This window comes from Pantherophis guttatus, chromosome 8 (genome assembly GCF_059756535.1).
Source record: "Pantherophis guttatus breed Tessera chromosome 8, ASM5975653v1, whole genome shotgun sequence".
Taxonomy (NCBI): Eukaryota; Metazoa; Chordata; class Lepidosauria; order Squamata; family Colubridae; genus Pantherophis; species Pantherophis guttatus.
The window spans coordinates 64,815,389-64,834,815 of NC_142070.1; the positions used below are offsets into that span (position 1 = coordinate 64,815,389).

The 19,427-nt window shown below is 34.9% G+C and overlaps 1 protein-coding gene across 4 annotated transcripts in view; it reads right to left on the reverse strand.

Moving 5' to 3' along the window:
• FSTL5 (follistatin like 5) overlaps nt 1-19,427 on the reverse strand; it is a 397,655-nt gene that overhangs the window by 335,391 nt on the left and 42,837 nt on the right. For all 4 annotated transcript variants that reach the window (XM_034411439.3, XM_034411436.3, XM_034411437.3 and 1 more), the window contains exon 2: nt 11,503-11,643. In XM_034411439.3, the coding sequence (XP_034267330.2) occupies nt 11,503-11,625 (123 nt within the window). In that variant the 5' untranslated portion in view covers nt 11,626-11,643. The remainder of the gene's footprint in view (nt 1-11,502; nt 11,644-19,427) is intronic.

The window sequence follows — 19,427 nt, forward strand, 5'->3', positions numbered from 1 at the left end:
ATCACAACCCTCTTGTACTAGCAGGTAAATGTTCCAGTTTTTTTACAAGATACTTTTATAATCATATCTGTATACCAGGCTGAACTGAGAAGGGCTTGGTCTCTTTCATGTTATAAATCATTAAGAAACAGCAGTTCTAATATTTGTCTAAAATTGCTTCAAAATACAAATTGACGAGGATGCCATCAGCAGACACATACCTATAAATATCTTTGAGTGATGTTGCATGACTAACTGTCCTGGAGAGAATACTTTTCCTATATGGTGGTGTTACCTAGCATAATTTTTTAGTTATCCAGAATTCTTTTCCATTCAAAGGGTGTACATTTCATCACTGTAGCTTGCAAGGTCTCAGAAGTTCTATGGCATTCAACTGAGTATTTTAGAAAAGTTGATATCCTTGAAGTAGTACAGTCATCAATTTTATTATGGTCACAGTCTAAGTTTCTGAAAGCTGTCTGGCAGTTGCAAGATATATTACAAATAATACTCTATGCTTAGAATGGCTATGTCTTTCTAAACAATAGAGTGTGGTATTATATTCTTAATTTCTGTTTAAAACTAATTTTTGTTCCTGGGGTTTGGTATTATTATTATTATTATTATTATTATTATTATTATTATTATTATTATTATTATTATATTTTAAAACAATGTGGCTTTAAAAAAAGGACTATTGCCAAGCTCCCTCAGAGCCTTCATTGGAGAAGGTGTACAATTAAACTTTGTTCTACAGAAATGTTGTAAAGCAGCACATCTGGGATATTGATTTCAAAATCAATTGTAATCTGGTTCCTCACATTTGGGGGGGGATTATTAAAAATGAATAACTATATGGACCTACTTTGCTACATTTTTGATGCTTTAACAAGCATTATAGTCATCAAGTAGGATGCATTGCTTTTGGCTCTTTTGTGCACCATTACAAAAGCATAAATAAACTTAAATAAACATAGTCATCCTTGATCAGAAGATTCAGCAGAATATTTGAGTCACATCTTCTTTTCATGTATCCAGCCCTGAAGAAATTCCCAAGCACAGAATAGGACTTCCATCTATTTGTTCTTCACCAGGATTTAGACCTACCCTCCAGGTTTGCAAAAAAAAAATGTCTTTATATCTACCATCAATTTTTTGTTATGACTAAAGAATTGTAATTAACTTTTATTTACTACTTGCTTACTTTTATTATACATTTTTATTTCTATGCCTGTTTAAATATGGTCTATGGCAGTAAATAATAACCATTTGTTTGACGTCCTTAATCCTACAAGATAATCTACTATTATTTTATTAGATAGTGATCAGAATATGTTTCTACCCATTCAAAATATTAAGGTTAATTTTAAATATAATTTAAAATTATATTTAAACTATTAAGGTTAATTATAAAGTTGACAGTTGCTTACTATCTTAAATCAGAAAGAAGACATATTGTAAGAAGCTGCTCATCTGGGCTTTATCAACTTGTAGCCATTGGACATAGTTTGAGATTTTAGTAACCTGAAGCAATTAGCTTGCTTTAAAATGCTCTTTATATGCAGTATATTTAGATAACTATGCAGATCCATTTATCAGTTGTAACTATACAAATTATAAATAACATAGCCATTTTCCATGTCTATAAAACAAAGCAATAGATTTATTCAAAGGACATGTTGTGATCACAATTTAATCATGCACATCTATTTGCATAATTTTCATATATAGAATTAAAAAACCAACCATTCAGCTCATGTCTAGTGTTTCCTGCAGTCCTCATTATTCTCTACAATAATTTAGTTTTGGAGGAAATGACAAAAAAATCACTATGTACTACATTTCCAGAAAACAGCCTAAAACATTTATTTATGTAACATAAAACATTTTTCTTTTCTTTGTTTGTTTGCTTGTTTAAAATTATTGTGTCCAATGTTCTTTTTATGTCTTTAGAAATATATTTTTCTTATTCATACAAACATTTTTTTAAAAAAGTACCAGTATTCAAAATGGATTAAAAGAAGAATTATACATAGTGCAGTATCCAATTTGGATCAGTGACCGGAACCAGAGTTTTAGTCTTCTGAGTTTTTGGACTCATGCTGGAGCCCATCCTCAGAGAGTGTTATGACCCCGGCCCTGGAGGCTGATTTATCTTCACATGCTGATTCAGAGGATGATATGGAGGAGGAGGAAGCTGTTACGAGCTATGCACGGAGGGGCCGTCTTCACTGGTGAGTCAGCAAGAACTGACAGTTACTGACGTGCCTATGGACCCCAGCCAAATTGAGGAGGAAACAGAGACCGGTAACGATGAGGGGGAGCCCCTATTGGATGCAAGAGAGAGACGTAGGAGACATCGTAGAGAACAGCTATTGCTACGTTCTAAGAGGTGTGGTCAGGAGACGTAGGGCCACACCCTACAAAGTATAAAAGGGGTGTGACTGGGCTGGAAAGGCGTGGTGAACAATTTGTTGGCTGTTTTGGATGCAGTGGAGTTACAACTGTTAGTTTGGAGTTTTTGGCAAGAGTCTGCATTCCTGCATTAGCCTGCTGGCTGTCTGCCAAGACCTTTGGAACATTGCTCGGTAACTATTGGACTGATATACGCTTTGGAAGAGATCTATTTATTAAAGGGCCAGCTTCAGTCTCTCTAGCCTGCGTTTGTTACTGCCGGGCTATTTGAGCCTCTGCAAGGCCACTCGTGGGAGGGGACAGAACAGAGAACTTCTCTCTACCAGAATGTGTAATACATAGTTACATGGTGTCTCTTCCAACTATAAATCTATTTTAATTTAATGAAATTTGCCTAATAAACAGAAAGAAAAAGTAGCGATGAACTCTGCTTCTAAGTTCCTTTCTCGATATTTAAAAAATAATATATTACACTAAAAGTATATTATTCATATGGAAAAGCTGAAGTGGTTTGTATTTGCACATGCACCCACGCACACACAAATCATAAATATACACACACCTACATCCACTCTTCAGGTTAAAGTAATATTTTGCCCAAATTAGGCAACAGGGTTGAATATGAAAAATATTATAAATTGAAGGGACTGTTTTTATTCTGACCAAAATTTATGAAACAGGGAATAAAAACAACAATTTTAACAGCACAGAAACAAATCAATCAGATGTCTCTAATGAATATCTATGACTGCAGGTAGTTTTGATAAAAGTTGAGGCAAGAGTGTGTCTTACTTCCGTAAACATTTGTTTAAGGCTTAATTTTTAAGACCTAGCACCATAAATTCTCCAGAGCAACTTTCAATTTTTCTTTTCTGGTTTAAGGCTGCTGAATTTAAACTTCTAAATCTGGCCTTTTCCATCTCTTTGAGTCTTAAAATGGAATGTGATCTGGCAAAACAAACTATGAATCACAGGATAAAGGAGACTGAGTACCAGGCCTTTTTGTCATCAGCACATATTCTATATACTTTGTATTATTACCTCACACAGTTAACTCATACACCCCAGTCATTGGTAAGCTTTCTTTCTTGCTTAATCTCATGTTCTTCCCTATACAGTTCTGTTTGAACCAGATTTATCGTCCCTCTGAACAGCAGATATCCTAGTCACTCAGATTTATAGCCCATGAGGCTAGGTTTTCTGCAGGAGCATGTAAGAAATACTGGACCTCGACTGGCAAGTTGCTGCTACACAAATGTATTTTATGTAATTCTATATATTATCATTTTTGTAATTTTATATATTATTATATTATTTTACATATATTATTATATTTCGGTAATTCTATACATTATTATTTTTGTAATTTCAGATGTTATCACATTTATATACGTTTGTTTGAGTCTTTCGTGAACAGTGGTATGTAGAACAGGGCATGGCACGTGAAGTGTAATGGGCTTACTTGAACTAATGAGTTCCACATGACCAGGAGGCTACATTTTTATTGCTGCAGGTTAAAACTCAATTTGCCAACTCATTTTCAACTATAATTCTAGAACGCTTCCAGGATGCTTATAAAACATGCCATTACTAATGTTAGGATTCCTCCTTATGTATAGATGCATTTGATTTCTTTTTCCACAGTGAGGAACTCATCATTTTTCTCTATTAAGATGGAATAATTTTCTGTCTTCTAAGCTATTGGTCACCTAATTAAATATCATCTACAAATTTAATACGCCTGCCTTGCACTTCATCCAAATCATTAATAAGAACAACATCAATTGGCAAACTGAATATATGGGAAACTATTAATAATGGCTTTCAATATTTTTTTTCAATCTTCAAACCCAGAAAATATCATTTCACTTTTTACCATTTCAATTTTTTGTATCATAATGTGCATTTATTTCCTTTTTTTTCATAAATCCATCTAATGTAAAATGTCCCTTCATGTTTTCACATTACCAACATTAAATTGAAGTATCTTTTATACATCTTAGATAATTTCTCTAGTGTCATATACCAGCAGTACATCGTTTTGTAAAAGTTCCTGCTTAAATTTAAACATAATGTGAATTTCAGTACCTTTATCCACATTCCCTCCCTTTGATCTATCTGCATATACTTACTTAACTCATTTTATCATGCAATATTTAACTTGTTTCTCTTCTGCTTCAAATTCCTACAAAAGTCTCTGTGTGTGAATACATACATACATACATACAAGACCATCTTTTGCCACCAATAGCCTCCCACCGACCAGTTCGTTCTCACAGGGAGGGACTACTCAGGGTACTGTCAGTCAAATTATGCCGACTGGCGAGTCCCAGGGGGAGGGCCTTCTCTGTGAGGGCTCCAACCCTTTGGAATGAACTGCCCCCGGAGATACGGAATATCCCTGATCTCCGTGCTTTCTGCCATGCCCTCAAGACCCTGATGTTCCAACAGGCGGGACTAAACATATGAACATGTGAATGATTTTTTAAAAATGTTATCTAATTCTGGGTTTTATTTAATTGGCCAAACTAAGTAATAATTTTAATTAGCAATTTTATGATGTTTGTGTGTCTATATTTTTCTTGGCTGTACACCACCTTGAGTCCTACTGGAGAAAGGCGATATAGAAATATAATAAATACATACATACATACATACATACATACATACATACATACAGTGTGTGTGTGTGTGTGTGTGTGTGTGTGTGTGTGTGTGTGAAAGAAAGTGAGTTTTCAATCAAATATTAATCATTTGTGTACAGTTCATTTTCATGTTCTGTTGCTCTGCCTTATGTTGTTCAATCCCTATTACCTTTTTTATCTATATTAAATTATTCTCTTAATCGTGGATATGAAAATTCAATCTCTCTAAAATTAATTGTTTTTTGACAATTCTTGAGCTGTTCATCATCCTGAATTAATAATTCTTGAGACATTAACCATTTCTCTTTGCCTACTGGCTCAAAAGTGAATGAATGAATTGAATAAAAAATACATATTTGAGGATATTTGTCTATAGAGCCTTAGATCATAATTCTTAATAATTCTACACACTTTAAAAAATTACTTGAAAATCATTTCAAATTCAAAATCATTAAAATCTGAAGGGGCTTAAATGTTTGAAAGAGATTGAATGCTCATTGCAAAGTTATTTGAAAGTTCATTTTCCATGATAAACTGTTTTAAACTGAAATAAATGGATTGTGGATAGTTAAGCATAACTGCGGAAGCTTACAATTCATATTCACAGTTGGAGCAATTTAAGCTAACACCCTTAAGTTAAGATAGGACAGACTGATAAACGTGGACATCCTCCTTGAAAGGCAATTATTTATATTTCAAAAGCAACCAAAGACAAGTTATGAGAGAATGTAAATCTGAAGTATAAGTATTGAGTCTGACATAAATTGTCATAGATTAAAATGGATGGAAGTAAAACCTTGATTTCCCAATGGAAACTGGATCCAGGAGTATAATCTATTACTAGCCCTCTGAATTCAATAGGGACAGTGTAGATTTCTGAGGGGCAGCTTGATGGCTCGGTGGTTAGAATTAGATGTTAGGTTTGTCAGCTGGAAAAGTGACAGCCCAGGTTCGAAACCTGAGTGCCATGCAACAGGGTGAACTCCCATTCTTCCTCTAGCTCCTGCCAACCTAGCAATTTGAAAGCATGCAAATGCGAGCAGATAAATAGGTACTGCTTTGCTGCTCTTCCATACTTTCATGCTGGTCACATGATAATAGAAGTGTCTGTCAAACAATGCAAGCTCCTAGGCTGAGAATCAGAGATGAGTACCATCCCTTTGAGTTGCTCATGACTGGACTGGACAAATGTGACTGTTTCATTTAAACCACAGAGAGCATATTACATTTAGTTTATTATTGCAACAATGATGTCTTTTGGAACACCTTGAAAAACCTCACTGCCCAGAGTCATTTTGCAGTTGGATGGCATCTAAATCTAATGAAACGAACATGCAAATGAACAAAGGCATGTCCCAAAGGTGCTTTTTCAGCAGGCAACTGGACTTTCTTTTTTCTTTTTCCTTTGAAGACATTTCGCTTCTTATCCAAGAAACAAGGAAGTCCAGTTGCTTCCTGAAAGAGCACCTTTGGGGCAATCATGACTTGGATGACTCAGAATCTCTACAGACATTTAGCTACACAACCTTTGTATAGCTAAATGTCACCTTTGAATGGTGTGGGAGTAGGAATGGATTTCCAGAGAAAAAATTGCAGACTACAGGAACCAGGAGCACCACTCAGGTAACCCTGAGGACACAGATAAACCTCCAAGGGCTTCAACAACGCTCTAAAAGGATACAGATTACCAGCTGTCTGCAAGGAATATAAATCCTTCCATTCACTACTATCCTGTCAGAGCTGAAGGAGTTTCTTGGATTAGCTCTACAGACTTTTAGCTGAACAAAGGCATGAATTTCTCAAAGTTCCCTTATATGTGTGATCATAATATACGCTCAAAAAAATAAAGGGAAAACAAGTAGAAGACATCCGAGATCTGAATGAATGAAATAGCCTTATTAAATACTTTGTTCTTTACATATAGTAGTTTATACACTGCTCAAACAACTAAAGGGAACACAAAAGTACTGTATGTAACGAGCAAAGTATTTAATAAGGCTATTTCATTCATTCAGATCTCGGATGTCTTCTGCTTGTTTTCCCTTTATTTTTTTGAGCAGTGTATATAGCATTGCTTAAACAAAGTTAAACAGATGCTTAAAAACAACACAAAAAAAGGCAGTTAAATATTTCATATAACCTATAGAAAAGTTGTATTTTCTTCCTCTTCATTTTAAAAACATAAATTATGTAGATCACAAAATTAATATATATCACCTTTAAGAATGTCTTTATAATAATTATAATTGTAATTTCTAGATTCTGAGGCAATAAGAAAGAAAATGCCACTACCATACAATGAATTCCCTACAAGGTTCCTTTCTGCTTGCCTTCTATTTTGCCCCACAGAAATTTCTCTTTTCCTTTTTAGAGTATAATTTATTTAGCATTATGGCAGCAAAATGAATAATCCTTTTTCAAACAAAATATATACATCAGCTATCAAAAAAATTAATCTCCCTGCAGTCATAGCCATATATCATTTATGTATGTGAAAACAGAAGGTAGAAAGAACTTAAATTAGTATAACTATAAAATTAGCATCTGCCCATGGCATTGTATGTAAGATTCCATGCTATTGAAAAAAGAAGAAAGGATAGGGCTCTATTATTTGAAACTCATTCACTTTCAAAGTAACCTAATACTTTTCTACAATCATTGAGTTTTATATATCTATAAACCATTGAGTCTCATGAGAGCATTTTTATCGATTTATTGGGTTTATGAATCATTTATTTACAAATGAAAGTAAACTTTAAAAAAACAGGAGGAAGGATTCTTCTCTCTTGGTGAAAATAAAGGAAAAATAATTTAGCCTGAAAGTCATAGTTATAGCCTCACAGGACTTCTATTCCAGTATTAAGGGGGAAACAATCTGTAAGAAACTGGCTTTTCTAATACAGAATAAATATTTTATTTGTTTTCTTTTAAAAAACACTTAAAACAAATCTACAGTGTTCAAAATTAAATCAAAACTTAAGTTGAAACCTAATATTTCAACCCTAACAAACAGTGCTCAATATTAGGTATTGTACCAAAGTTTTAACCATTGTGTTTGGTTAATTTGAATAGTTGTAAGGCTTGTACAATGAAAAGTAGGTTTGTTGGGCAGCTGATCATTAATTTATATAGAAAGAGACAAGCAAGATAAGCAATTTGTCAGTAACTGTCATCATCTACCACAACATTATACAGTTACATACTAAGTCTTTCTCCCGCACCCCTCTCCCTCTTTTTCTCACTCTCCAAGTTTGCAATCAAATTGTAAATACACTTATCTCTTGCTTTAAAGGCATTTACTTCAAACATCAGTATTGTCCATTTCCTAGTTGCATGCAGGAGAGCAAAGGAATTCCTTTGTGTTAGCCAAATATGTACTTGATAAAGAATTATTGATGAAATAAGTAATAAGATTAGTAAAGACATTATAATGACTATTTCCTATAATTCATCGCTATTAGTCAGGTTTTTTAAACTATATTTATTTGAAAACACAACACAACAGTCCACAAATTCTGATGAACAGTTAGAATAAAACTTTATAGAGAATATGATGATTCCCCCACCCCCACTCATATTATTTGGCCCCAATTAATCATACTTAACTGGACATTAGCAGTAAGAAGTTGCATAGGAATGAAAACTCAGTTTCCTAACCAGAGTTTGAAAACCAAGTTTCCCTTCCCCACTCTACCTTTTATTGACAAAGCTTGCATTTTATCTGGTGTTCTCAGGCATTAGGCAATCTGTTAAACTGCCAGTTATGCTGTTTTCCTACCACCACACATTCATTCAGTCCAGTTCAGGAGCAATCTTCTGAATGCAGGTTTGCTGACATGCTACATTCTCACGCTTTGCAGGAGAATACATCTTGGAAGCTTTTTGGAATAGTACAATGAGCTTCCATTACAAGTTTCTCAGAATAGCACAATGGTAAACTGAAGAATTGTCTGCTATTTCTTTTCTCCTGGAAGAAAAGGAAATTGTTTGTTCATTCACACAGCATTGGAAACCCTGTGAGAATGGGAAACTTCAAGATTGAAGCAGCGTGATCACTATTTGGCTGACATTCTCAAAATTCAGCTTTTGGCTAGATGAAGCTAAACAAGGATTGGCTAAATGAGTTCCACAGACCCAAGCTAAATGCATAAGGGATATACAGATGGTGAAACAAAATGGAGAAACTGTGACTTAGATTTAAACTGCACTGGGAATTATTTGCAAATGATACAGATGGTGCTGCAGCAGAATTCATAGAGAATCTGTCTGAGTTTGGCAAGAAAACAGATTCTTAACCCTCTTTCTTCTTAAAACTCAGACCACAAAGAAAGCTGTCTAAGAGTTCACAAAAGTCTGTTTAAAAGTAAATAATACAAAGCATTTATTTTTTTAAAAAAATCTTCTCCGAAGGAAGCAAAAACAAGTTTGTATATATAAATATTACCATATCAAGCAGTGCTCTGTATTATTTTTTTTAATAAGAAACCATTGCTGCTGGCTGTTTAGTATTCTGTTGTAATGAAATTCTGAACTCATTCCCTTAAATCTGAAAATCGCACAGCATGTGCCTGGTTCATTGAAGTAACGCTTACGCATTGACACAAGCTTTAAGTGGCATCAACAGACAATTCAGAAAGATGCCAAAAGTGCTTTCTACCTATTTCAGGAGGGAAACGTTTTAATAAATGATCTGGAACAAGCCATTAGCAATTCAAACTATTAACCAAATGGAAATGCCCTTATAAACACTTTCACGGTTTTAGTTTGTTTCTGAAAAAGCAAGAATAATTTGCAAAGCCACAAAGTATTCACATAGGGTTTTTTTAAAAAGGGGTTTTCTTTTTTTTGAGTTAAGACTTCTAGATCAACTATACAATTATCTTTATTTTCTATTGTTATTAACACTAAATTTCTGTTCTAAATTATATTAATATTTAAATTTTATAAATGAAAATGTGGGCTATGAAATAAAAAAGCAGCAAGAAATTAATTCAATTAGAACAATTATCTATTAGAACTGTGCAAAGATAATATATGATTTGAATTATGCATACAACAGCATCTTTTCTTGAACTCAGGCACTGACCTTTTTTATCCCCTTCAAGAAAATATGCATGTGATTTACTGTAAGGTAAATTCCAGAGACTAGGTACACATCACATTTTACTTACAAATTTAGATTGATCCTCAGCCTTATATATTCGTATATACATGAATTTATATGTTTATGTATATAAATCACAGAAAACTCAATAGTATAATAACAGTTTAAAAACACTATATATCAAGCCAGCGGTGGGTTTCCAATATTCTACCACTGGTTCGCCACATGTGCGTGCACCTTCTGCTCATGTGCCCGGCCTCGAAAATATGCCAAATAGGATGGCAGAGAACCGGGGTGGGTAGGCAGGCCCACCCACCTGCAATCTCGGCTACTGGTTCACGCGAATTGGTACGAACCGTCTGAATACCACCTCTGTATCAATCCCAAAACAACCCCAAACACCATAATTTAAAATTAATCCCAAATCAAGCAAACTAGAACTGTCTGTGGTCTGTCTTAGTTAGGCTGTTGAGTAAATATGGAACAAAGTTGATCTTAGGAAAGGAATTCCTCTATGAATGTTCAATTGTTCAGATAAATTCAGTCCAAGTAATTCTGGGATTTATCCATCTAAATATGCATTTGGTCCAGAAAAAAACCCAAAACTTAAATTTTAATTTAAGGGGGATTATTCCATGCAAGTAGTCTTTGATTTATACCAAAATTGGACAGGAAGCTCTAACACAAAGCTATGCAGTAATTCAATTAATTAATACAAATAAGTTGCAATTACTACTAATATTTACATACTTAAGAATTTGGAATTTGTCACTTGCTCTGTACCTCACACCAGGTCCAATGTGATCCCAGTTCCACACAGTTAACTGTTTCAAGGAACTTGGGAAATGCCAGCCTTGTCCATTTCAAGCCATTCATATTTTGTCATCAGTTAAATTATGTGAGCCCCAATGTTGTTCCTTCAGTTCATATAACTCTACTCTTCTAATATATTATACTTTCCCCACACCCTTCCAACTTATTTTGTTTGTAGTTTTGTTTAAGTATTTTTTCCCAAGAAATAAATCTGGAAATAAATGTGTTATTTTCTTCTAATTATAGAAGAATGATCTAAGTACAAGTAGTAAGTACTTACAAGTACTGAAGAAAAAACAATTTTAAAAAAAGGTTTCCACAATCTCTTCATTTTTCTACTTTTAATACAGAGGTAAAATGCATTTTAAGGAAGCATTCATATGATGTGAAAAATAGTGTGGTTTTCTAAGAAGTACTTTCCCATTTTACTATATTAAACAGCAGTCAACGGGAAATACATCTGTATTCTCAAATAATATATTTTTACCATTTATAAGAATAAAATTTAGACTTCCAAAACCAATAATTTTGATGCATTAGCAATACCTTGTGGCGTAATCGCATAAGAGCTTGAAATGATCTGAGGTCATGTCCTTCTTTTACTGGCCATCCTTTTGCACTCAATAAAATGTATCCAAGAGAAGAAACAATTGTCCACCACATCAACATATTTTCAATATTTTCTTCCTAAAGGAGAAAGTGAATCACATATTAGAAATAAACAAATAATTATTTTAAGTTGAATGACACATCTTATATTGAATAAATATTAATAACTAATAATACAATCACTAAGAAAAATAGAATTAGGATCTAATAAAATAGGTTTACACCTACCTATAATTTCACATATCTTCTAATCAATATTCAGAATGTACATCTTATAACAACTAAAAAAAGTAAACCAGTGTAATCACCAGAAACCAATGAACCAACCAAGGAAAACATGAACAATGTAGAAAATATTCAAGGGACCAAAAAGGTAGATAACAGCATAACTTCTTTGGTTTATAATCATATCATTTTGTAGTAATTTTCTCCATTATTACTGATAGAATATTTAGTAAAGAATATAAGAGATTTTCCTGTCAGATAAGCTACTGCACTGAAGCTCTTAACAGGAAGCTCATCTATGGGAGAAAAATGAATTTTCTAAGGAATCAATGGAAATGGATAAGATTTAAAGTGCCAAAGTTCCTTTTCTTTCCAGGCAAGAGTATATATTTTAACTTCTTATTGGATGTGGTCCTAGTATAAGTAACTTCCTTAAGGGCTTCAGTATGATAATAAAGTGGATTACCATATTAATAAAAAAGGTGAGATAGGCCAAAACAGAGAAGCTGGTGTCAAAAAGGGAGGTGGAAATCTGACTCTGAACTGTAGACCAAAATATTGGAATTACCGGTAATAATTTAATTAAAAAAAACCAACCAACCCACACATTTGTTGGAATAGTATGTTAATGGTGCAGTGAGTTGGGCCTTGCATATTGCATATATTTCCTGAGTAGAAGGGCAATCTGTAGCTAGGTATAAGGGCAATTGGCTCTGGCTGCCCAAGAATAGCTACGTATTTTCTGTACCAACCAATATCCTAAGTGAGAATATATTTCAACGCTAAGCAGAATCTTTACACTCTACATAGATACTTGTATTCTAAATAGTTATCTAAGGTAATTAATTTTCATTAAAATAAAAGTTATTGCCTTGGCTTCCTAATTCCAAGCACTTCTTACTGATCCTTGTATTCCCTCATTGGTGCTGCTTGCTTCCACTGTACTGTATCTCCATCTCATATTCCAGTCAACTGTTCAGTTTTATTTTATACAATATTTAAACTGGTGTAGAATCCTAAGTCTGACAAAAATAGAGAAAGAAGTTGGTACTTTTCAGTTCAGTAACTAAACTCCGGATGTCAAGACGCTTAGCTCTTTGTGCATGGTACCTTTGCATCGGTATAGAATTATACCAATTTAAAATAAATACCTTAGCTGCCTGTCTCTTTATGTGTTCTTAGTGGTTGTATTAAGCAACAGGTATGAATCAGTATCATGCTGAAAGTATTCAGCAGATACAAAGTCATTACCATTTCAAGCTGCCTACTTACTTCCTTTGATGCACTGCCTATCAGTGTTATTATTCCAGTCTCAGAAAAAGCTTATTAGGATTGTGCATTATACCTTGAACTAATATGCAACCTGTGCCTGCTTGGTATGCATGCATTTATCCTTCAACACCCTTCTCTTTCTACTTATCACAAGCTGGGAACTAATAACAAGGGTTAGTAACATTCAAATGGTGTAAGGGAAATCATAAACTTTAAGAAATTATTTATATGGCAGATACGGAATGATGCTATGGTCTTGGTTTCCATTTATGCGTATAAGTTCAGTAATAAATGTAGATATGCCCCCACCATATACTGTACAGAGACTCTTGACTTCAACTTGACTTCTGTTAGCAAGGTTTTTTGACAAGAAAATTGAAGCAATGTTTGGCTGAAATGTTTGTTAAACTTCCTGGTTTAAGCAATAATACTAGGTAGTCTACTAAACAAAGACTGATTGATGCTACTACTTTGTCTAGTAGTAAAAATTCCTGAATTTATTTCCCTAAAATATGGCAGATTGATTTATATTGGATGCTATAATAAATTCAACATTTTATCCAGTTAGATATGTTGCATAGCAATATGAGCCTTGGTGGTGCAGCAGACTAAAGTGCTGTTAAGTAGCACCACCTGCCTGCAATTACTGCAAGTTCAAATGTCACCAGGCTCAAGGTTGACTCAGCCTTCCATCCTTTCAAGGTAGGTAAAATGAGGACCGGATTGTGGGGGCAATAAACTGACTTTGTATAAAAAAGAACACCGCTTGGGGGAGGGGGGCGAAAGCCCTACTAAGCAGATATATACAAAAGTATGAAGGCTATTGCTTAACGCATTGTAAGCCGCCCTGAGTCTCCAGAGAAGGGCGGCATATAAATCGAACCAATAAATAAATAAATAAATAAATAAATAAATAAATAAATAAATAAATAAATAAATAAATAAATAAATAAATAAATAAATAAATAAATAAATAAATATTATGATATGTAGTGAAAAATACAAAGCATCAGTTCCCAAATATTATGTAGGATTTGTCCCCAGATCAAACTGATTTCTGAATCTAGTAACTTAACAAAAACTCAAATTAATAGTAATGTACTTTAAGTATAATAATCATGTGCCAGTATGCTTATTGAATTATTTAGGTGCTTTTCAATTAACTTTATATAAATAATCATACCTAATACAATCCTTTTCATAAATAAAACAATATTATGCAAATAAGAAAGTTATAACTGTCCTAGGCGAGAATAAACAGGTTGCCTAGAACATACTCCACAATTTAATATAAAAAATGTTGGGTTTAAGTAGAATATGCGCTCAAATTCTTATTTACCAATTCATGTTTGATGCAGCCTAAAACTACCTCATTCTTTCAGGCCCAGTTTCTGATCTATAAAATGGGCCTATTAATGATAGTCCTCCAAGTCTGAAGAAAGATAATTGTTATATAATAGCTTTGCATATTCAGAAATTCTGTAGAAACCTAGCAGAACAGATCTGTCCTATTAGGGTGCAGGACGTTAATGCAAGTCTGTTATGCAAGTCACTTTATGCATAACTATAGGATCAAGGCATAAAATGGATTTTACGTACTACTAGATAGCTTATTTTCTGGAATGGCAAAAACAAAATTTCATTTCATTTAATGATATTTACCTAATATGTTTCATTTTGAGGAACAATTGAAAAAAGGAAGCAAGGAAAGTAGCTGCTTTTTAATTTAAAATTCACTCACTAAATTTAGTAGTCCTTTTAATTAAAAGGTGCTTGATGTGAGCCTTTACAACACCGAATATAGACAATTCTTTGCATAAATAATTGGCCGCTAAGTTTCTTAATAATAAAAAATTTGGTTTCCAGTATACTAATATGCCATTGATATAGTTTAAATTATTTCTGCCTTTCTCTCTCAGTATGCAAAGATTATATTGTTTTGATCGAAAACAGTGATTAGAGTCAATATACCAGTATTTATTTTAATTAATAGGCTAGCTGAAATTATTTGCACCTTAATTAATTATGTTCAGGCTGTTTGATAATTTCATTAGAAAAAATAAGGTTAAATATAATAATAAAGCAAATATATTTTTCTGTAAATATACAAAGAAAAACACCCTCGCTCTCATCTCTGAAATGTTGAGATGAATGTTAACAAAAAGATACCTATTTAGATAAATATATAAAGTATCATGTATTCAAACAGCCTTTCAACTACACAGCATTCCAATACAACTATCCAATGTAGATTTACAAAGATACAAAATAATTGTAAAAAACTTAAATTCTCAAAGAGAAGTTTTTACTTTAAAAGTTTGGTCCAGATACCTCTCCAAATAGACCTTATAAAGTGGTCATCTGTAACAGCCTGGTTTCTGTATCTTTTATTTTTCTTTGTTTAATTGCTTTAATTAGAAAAAAGAAGAAAAGAGATAAAAACATCTGAGAAACAAGAGAATATTACATTTCAGGAATCTCACAATAATCTGACTAGGAGTTGTTTCCCCACAAATGGAAATAGACTGATATGTAGCTTCAATTTCAAGTTTCTGAGATATGAGATAAAATCTCATATATATTTTGTCACAAAAAATTGCTAAAGGTTGATCTTGTTCAACATTGGACTACAAGGCAGAAATGCTATAGGCTACAAAATACTACAGATAGAAAGTTATCTTGGAATCTTTATCCACTAAAAGAAGCTGCGCATACCAGATACCTCTGGAGAGAAAAGAAGATTGCTGCTGAATTTTTCTCAACACTCAAAGCGCCCTCAGTGATATGAGTGTATTGCTTCTCCAAACAGTGTAACACATAATCCAAATACTGAAAATAAGAAACTCTTCTTTTTTGTATCTTTTGGGAGTCCAGCTGAATCTTCCTTCCTTCCTTCCTTCCTTCCTTCCTTCCTTCCTTCCTTCCTTCCTTCCTTCCTTCCTTCCTTCCTTCCTTCCTTCTTCCCTCCCTCCCTCCCTCCCTCCTTTCTTTCTTTCTTTCTCTCCTTCCTTCCTTCTCTTTCTTTCTTTCTTTCTTTCTTTCTCTCTCCTTCCTTCCTTCTCTTTCTTTCTTTCTTTCCTTCCTTCCTTCCTTCTTTCCTTCTCTTTCTTTCTTTCCTTCCTTCCTTCCTTCTTCCCTTCCCTCCCTCCCTCCCTCCCTCCCTCCTTTCTTTCTTTCTTTCTTTCTTTCTTTCTTTCTTTCTTTCTTTCCTTCCTTCCTTCCTTCCTTCCTTTCTTCCTTCCTTCCTTCCTTCCTTCCTTTCTTTCTTTCTTTCTTTCTCTCTCCTTCCTTCCTTCCTTCCTTCTTCCCTTCCCTTCCCTCCCTCCCTCCCTCCCTTCTTTCTTTCTTTCTTTCTTTCTTTCTTTCTTTCTTTCATCTTTCTTTCTTTCTTTCTTTCTTTCCTTCCTTCCTTCCTTCCTTCCTTCCTTCCTTCCTTCCTTCCTTCCTTCCTTCCTTCCTTTCTTTCTGCTTTTTTTAACCAATCAATTAGACTAGAGCTGGAAGGGACCTTGGAGGTCTTCTAGTCCAACCCCCTGCTCAAGCAGGGGACCTTACACCATATCAGATAGATGGCTGACCAGTCTTTTCTTAAAAACCTCCTGTTATTAAGCACCCACAACTTCTGAAGACAAGCTGTTCCACTGGTTATTTGTCCTCACTATTAGGAAGTTTCTCCTTCATTCCAGGTTGTTTCTCTCCTTGATTCGTTTCTTTGTGGCAGCCCCTCAAATACTGGAATATTGCTATCATGTCATCCTCAACCTTCTTTTCTCTGGACTGGTCCAATTCCTGCAACTGTTCTTCATATGTTTTTGTCTCTTAATCATATTAGTTACTCTTCTTTGCAGTTTTTCCAAAGTCTCAACATCTATTTTTGTAATGTGATGACCAAAACTGGATTCCAGGTGTGGCCTTACTAAGGCTTTATAAAGCGGTACTAATACTTCATGTGATTTTAATTCTATGCCTCTGTTTATACAACCAAGGATTGTATTAGCTTTTTTAGTTGCTGCCGCAAACTGCTGGCTCATGTTCTCTCCACTTTGATGTTTTCCATATTCTATAGTATTCTTTATTTTATTTTTACCAACACATCTCTCTTACCAACCCACAAGTCTATGTCTAAAATTCATTCAATCTTAGCAATGTTTTTCAATTGCTTGGGACATCAAGTATCAGTTCTTAATTTAATACAGAGCAAGAAATCCTGCCTCCTCCTCTCCTAGTCTGAGCTAGTCTGAGACTGCCCAGGAAGAGTGCCTAGTATAATTAGATATTATTAATAAATTATTAGCTATTACTAATTAGTATCTAATTAAGCATACTCAGAGTAGTAATTGACTGAATCTTTTTTTCCCTTCTCCAAAGAAGCTGTAATTGGAGTACCCGCACAAACCAAACAATCTGGCACAATGATTTTATTGCTGCTGCCGTCGCCAGTAATTCTAACTCTGAGGAGAAGAGGGGTTTTATTAAAGGCAGGAAGAAAGGCTTATATAGCCAAGGTCAACTGCCATAAACTAATGTTGTCATGTCTCTTAACGTTCCATCTCAAATTGGGGCAGTCTGAAACATCCATCTAAAAGAAATGAGAAATGCACAAGTCCACATACATGTGAATTTCAGTGTCTTTTCACAAATGAAGCACTCATTTAATAACTCTGGAAGTGGTGTTTGCCACTGTGTGGAAACAATGTTGGGCATGCTAATATGGCCCAGGGAAGAGGGTTGAAATGCTGTGCCAGCACTATATACAGGGGTGAGTTTCACAAATTGTTGCCACCGGTTCATTGCTCGTGCACCCGGCCTTCTGCACTCTCACTGCGCACGCATGCGCCTTCCACACATGCACCCGGCCTCAAAAGCGTGGCTAAATGGGACGGCATTACAGGCAGGCACGCCCACAGTCGCCACTACCTCAGCCAAGTGGCTTACAGTTCTAACACTATTTTAAAACAATTAAAACATCTGCAAATTACATACAGCAGCCAAGATAGTTAGCGAAGTAACAACATATCCAAGAAACAGGTCCTTCAACACATTCTGATCCTCAGGCCCAAGTACATAACCAAACTTTTAAAGTCTTAGGAAAGGCCAACAAGACTGAGGGCCATTCTAATCACAGAAGGGAGATTATTCCACAAAACAGGGGCTATAGCAGAGAAGGATTGTCTTATAATTCCCACTAGCCAATACTTTTTGGATGAAAATTTCTTTTTTTCTTTTGTAAAATTTTATTAAATTTTTTCTTACTTTATACATATTTATGAACAGACTGTTGACTGGGTCACGTCTTATACATCGCTTTTTCCATATTTATCCCTTTTATATAATTCTTTATCATAAATTCGTCATTTTTCACCATGTCTTGTTTTCATCTCTTTTTTTCCCCCAAATACATTTTAAATATTTCCAATTTTGGCCATAATATTCTTTTTCCACATTTCTTTATCTTATCTTAATCTCTTCTTAATACATAATACATCAACAATATCACTATCCGCCCTTAATTCCTAATTTCTTACAATAACATCAATTAATTATATTATTTCTTCATTTACCGGATTTCAAAATCCCCCCACTTTTTAACATTTTAATTTTGTCTCTTAATTTAACTTGTCTTCCTAATTAAACCCAATTACCATTTCATATTTCATCTGCTATTCTGTTTTGTAATAAGTAATATACATCATCATATTCACTTCTTACATTAAAACCCGGGACCCGGCAGTATTAGCCAACTATCGTCCTGTCTCCAACCTTCGCTTTGTGGTGAAGGTTGTCGAGAGTGTGGTCACATGACAGTTTCCACAGTACCTGGAGGAAACGTCTTATCTAGATCCGTTCCAGTCGGGTTTCAGGCCCAGGCACAGCACGGAAATGGCATTGGTTGCGTTGGTAGATGATTTCTGGAGGGCTCGGGACAGGGGTTGCTCCTCTGTTCTGGCCCTGTTAGACCTCTCAGCAGCTTTTGATACCATCGACCATGGTATCATGCTGCACCGGTTGGAAGAGTTGGGGATGGCGAGCACCATGTTACGGTGGTTCTCCTCCTTTCTCTCAGACCAGTCACAGTTCGTGTTGGCAGGGGGGCAGGGGTCGACCTCGAGGCCTCTTATATGTGGAGTGCCTCAGGGGTCGGTCCTCTCGCCCCTTCTGTTCAACATTTATGTGAAGCCGCTGGGCGAGATTATCCATGGCTTTGGGGTGAAGTACCATCAGTACGCTGATGACACCCAGCTGTACATCTCCACCCCAGGCCACCCCAACGATGTCCTTGAAGTGATGTCACGGTGCCTGGAGGCTGTGCAGATCTGGATGGGGAGACACAGGCTCAAGCTCAACCCTTCCAAGACTGAGTGGCT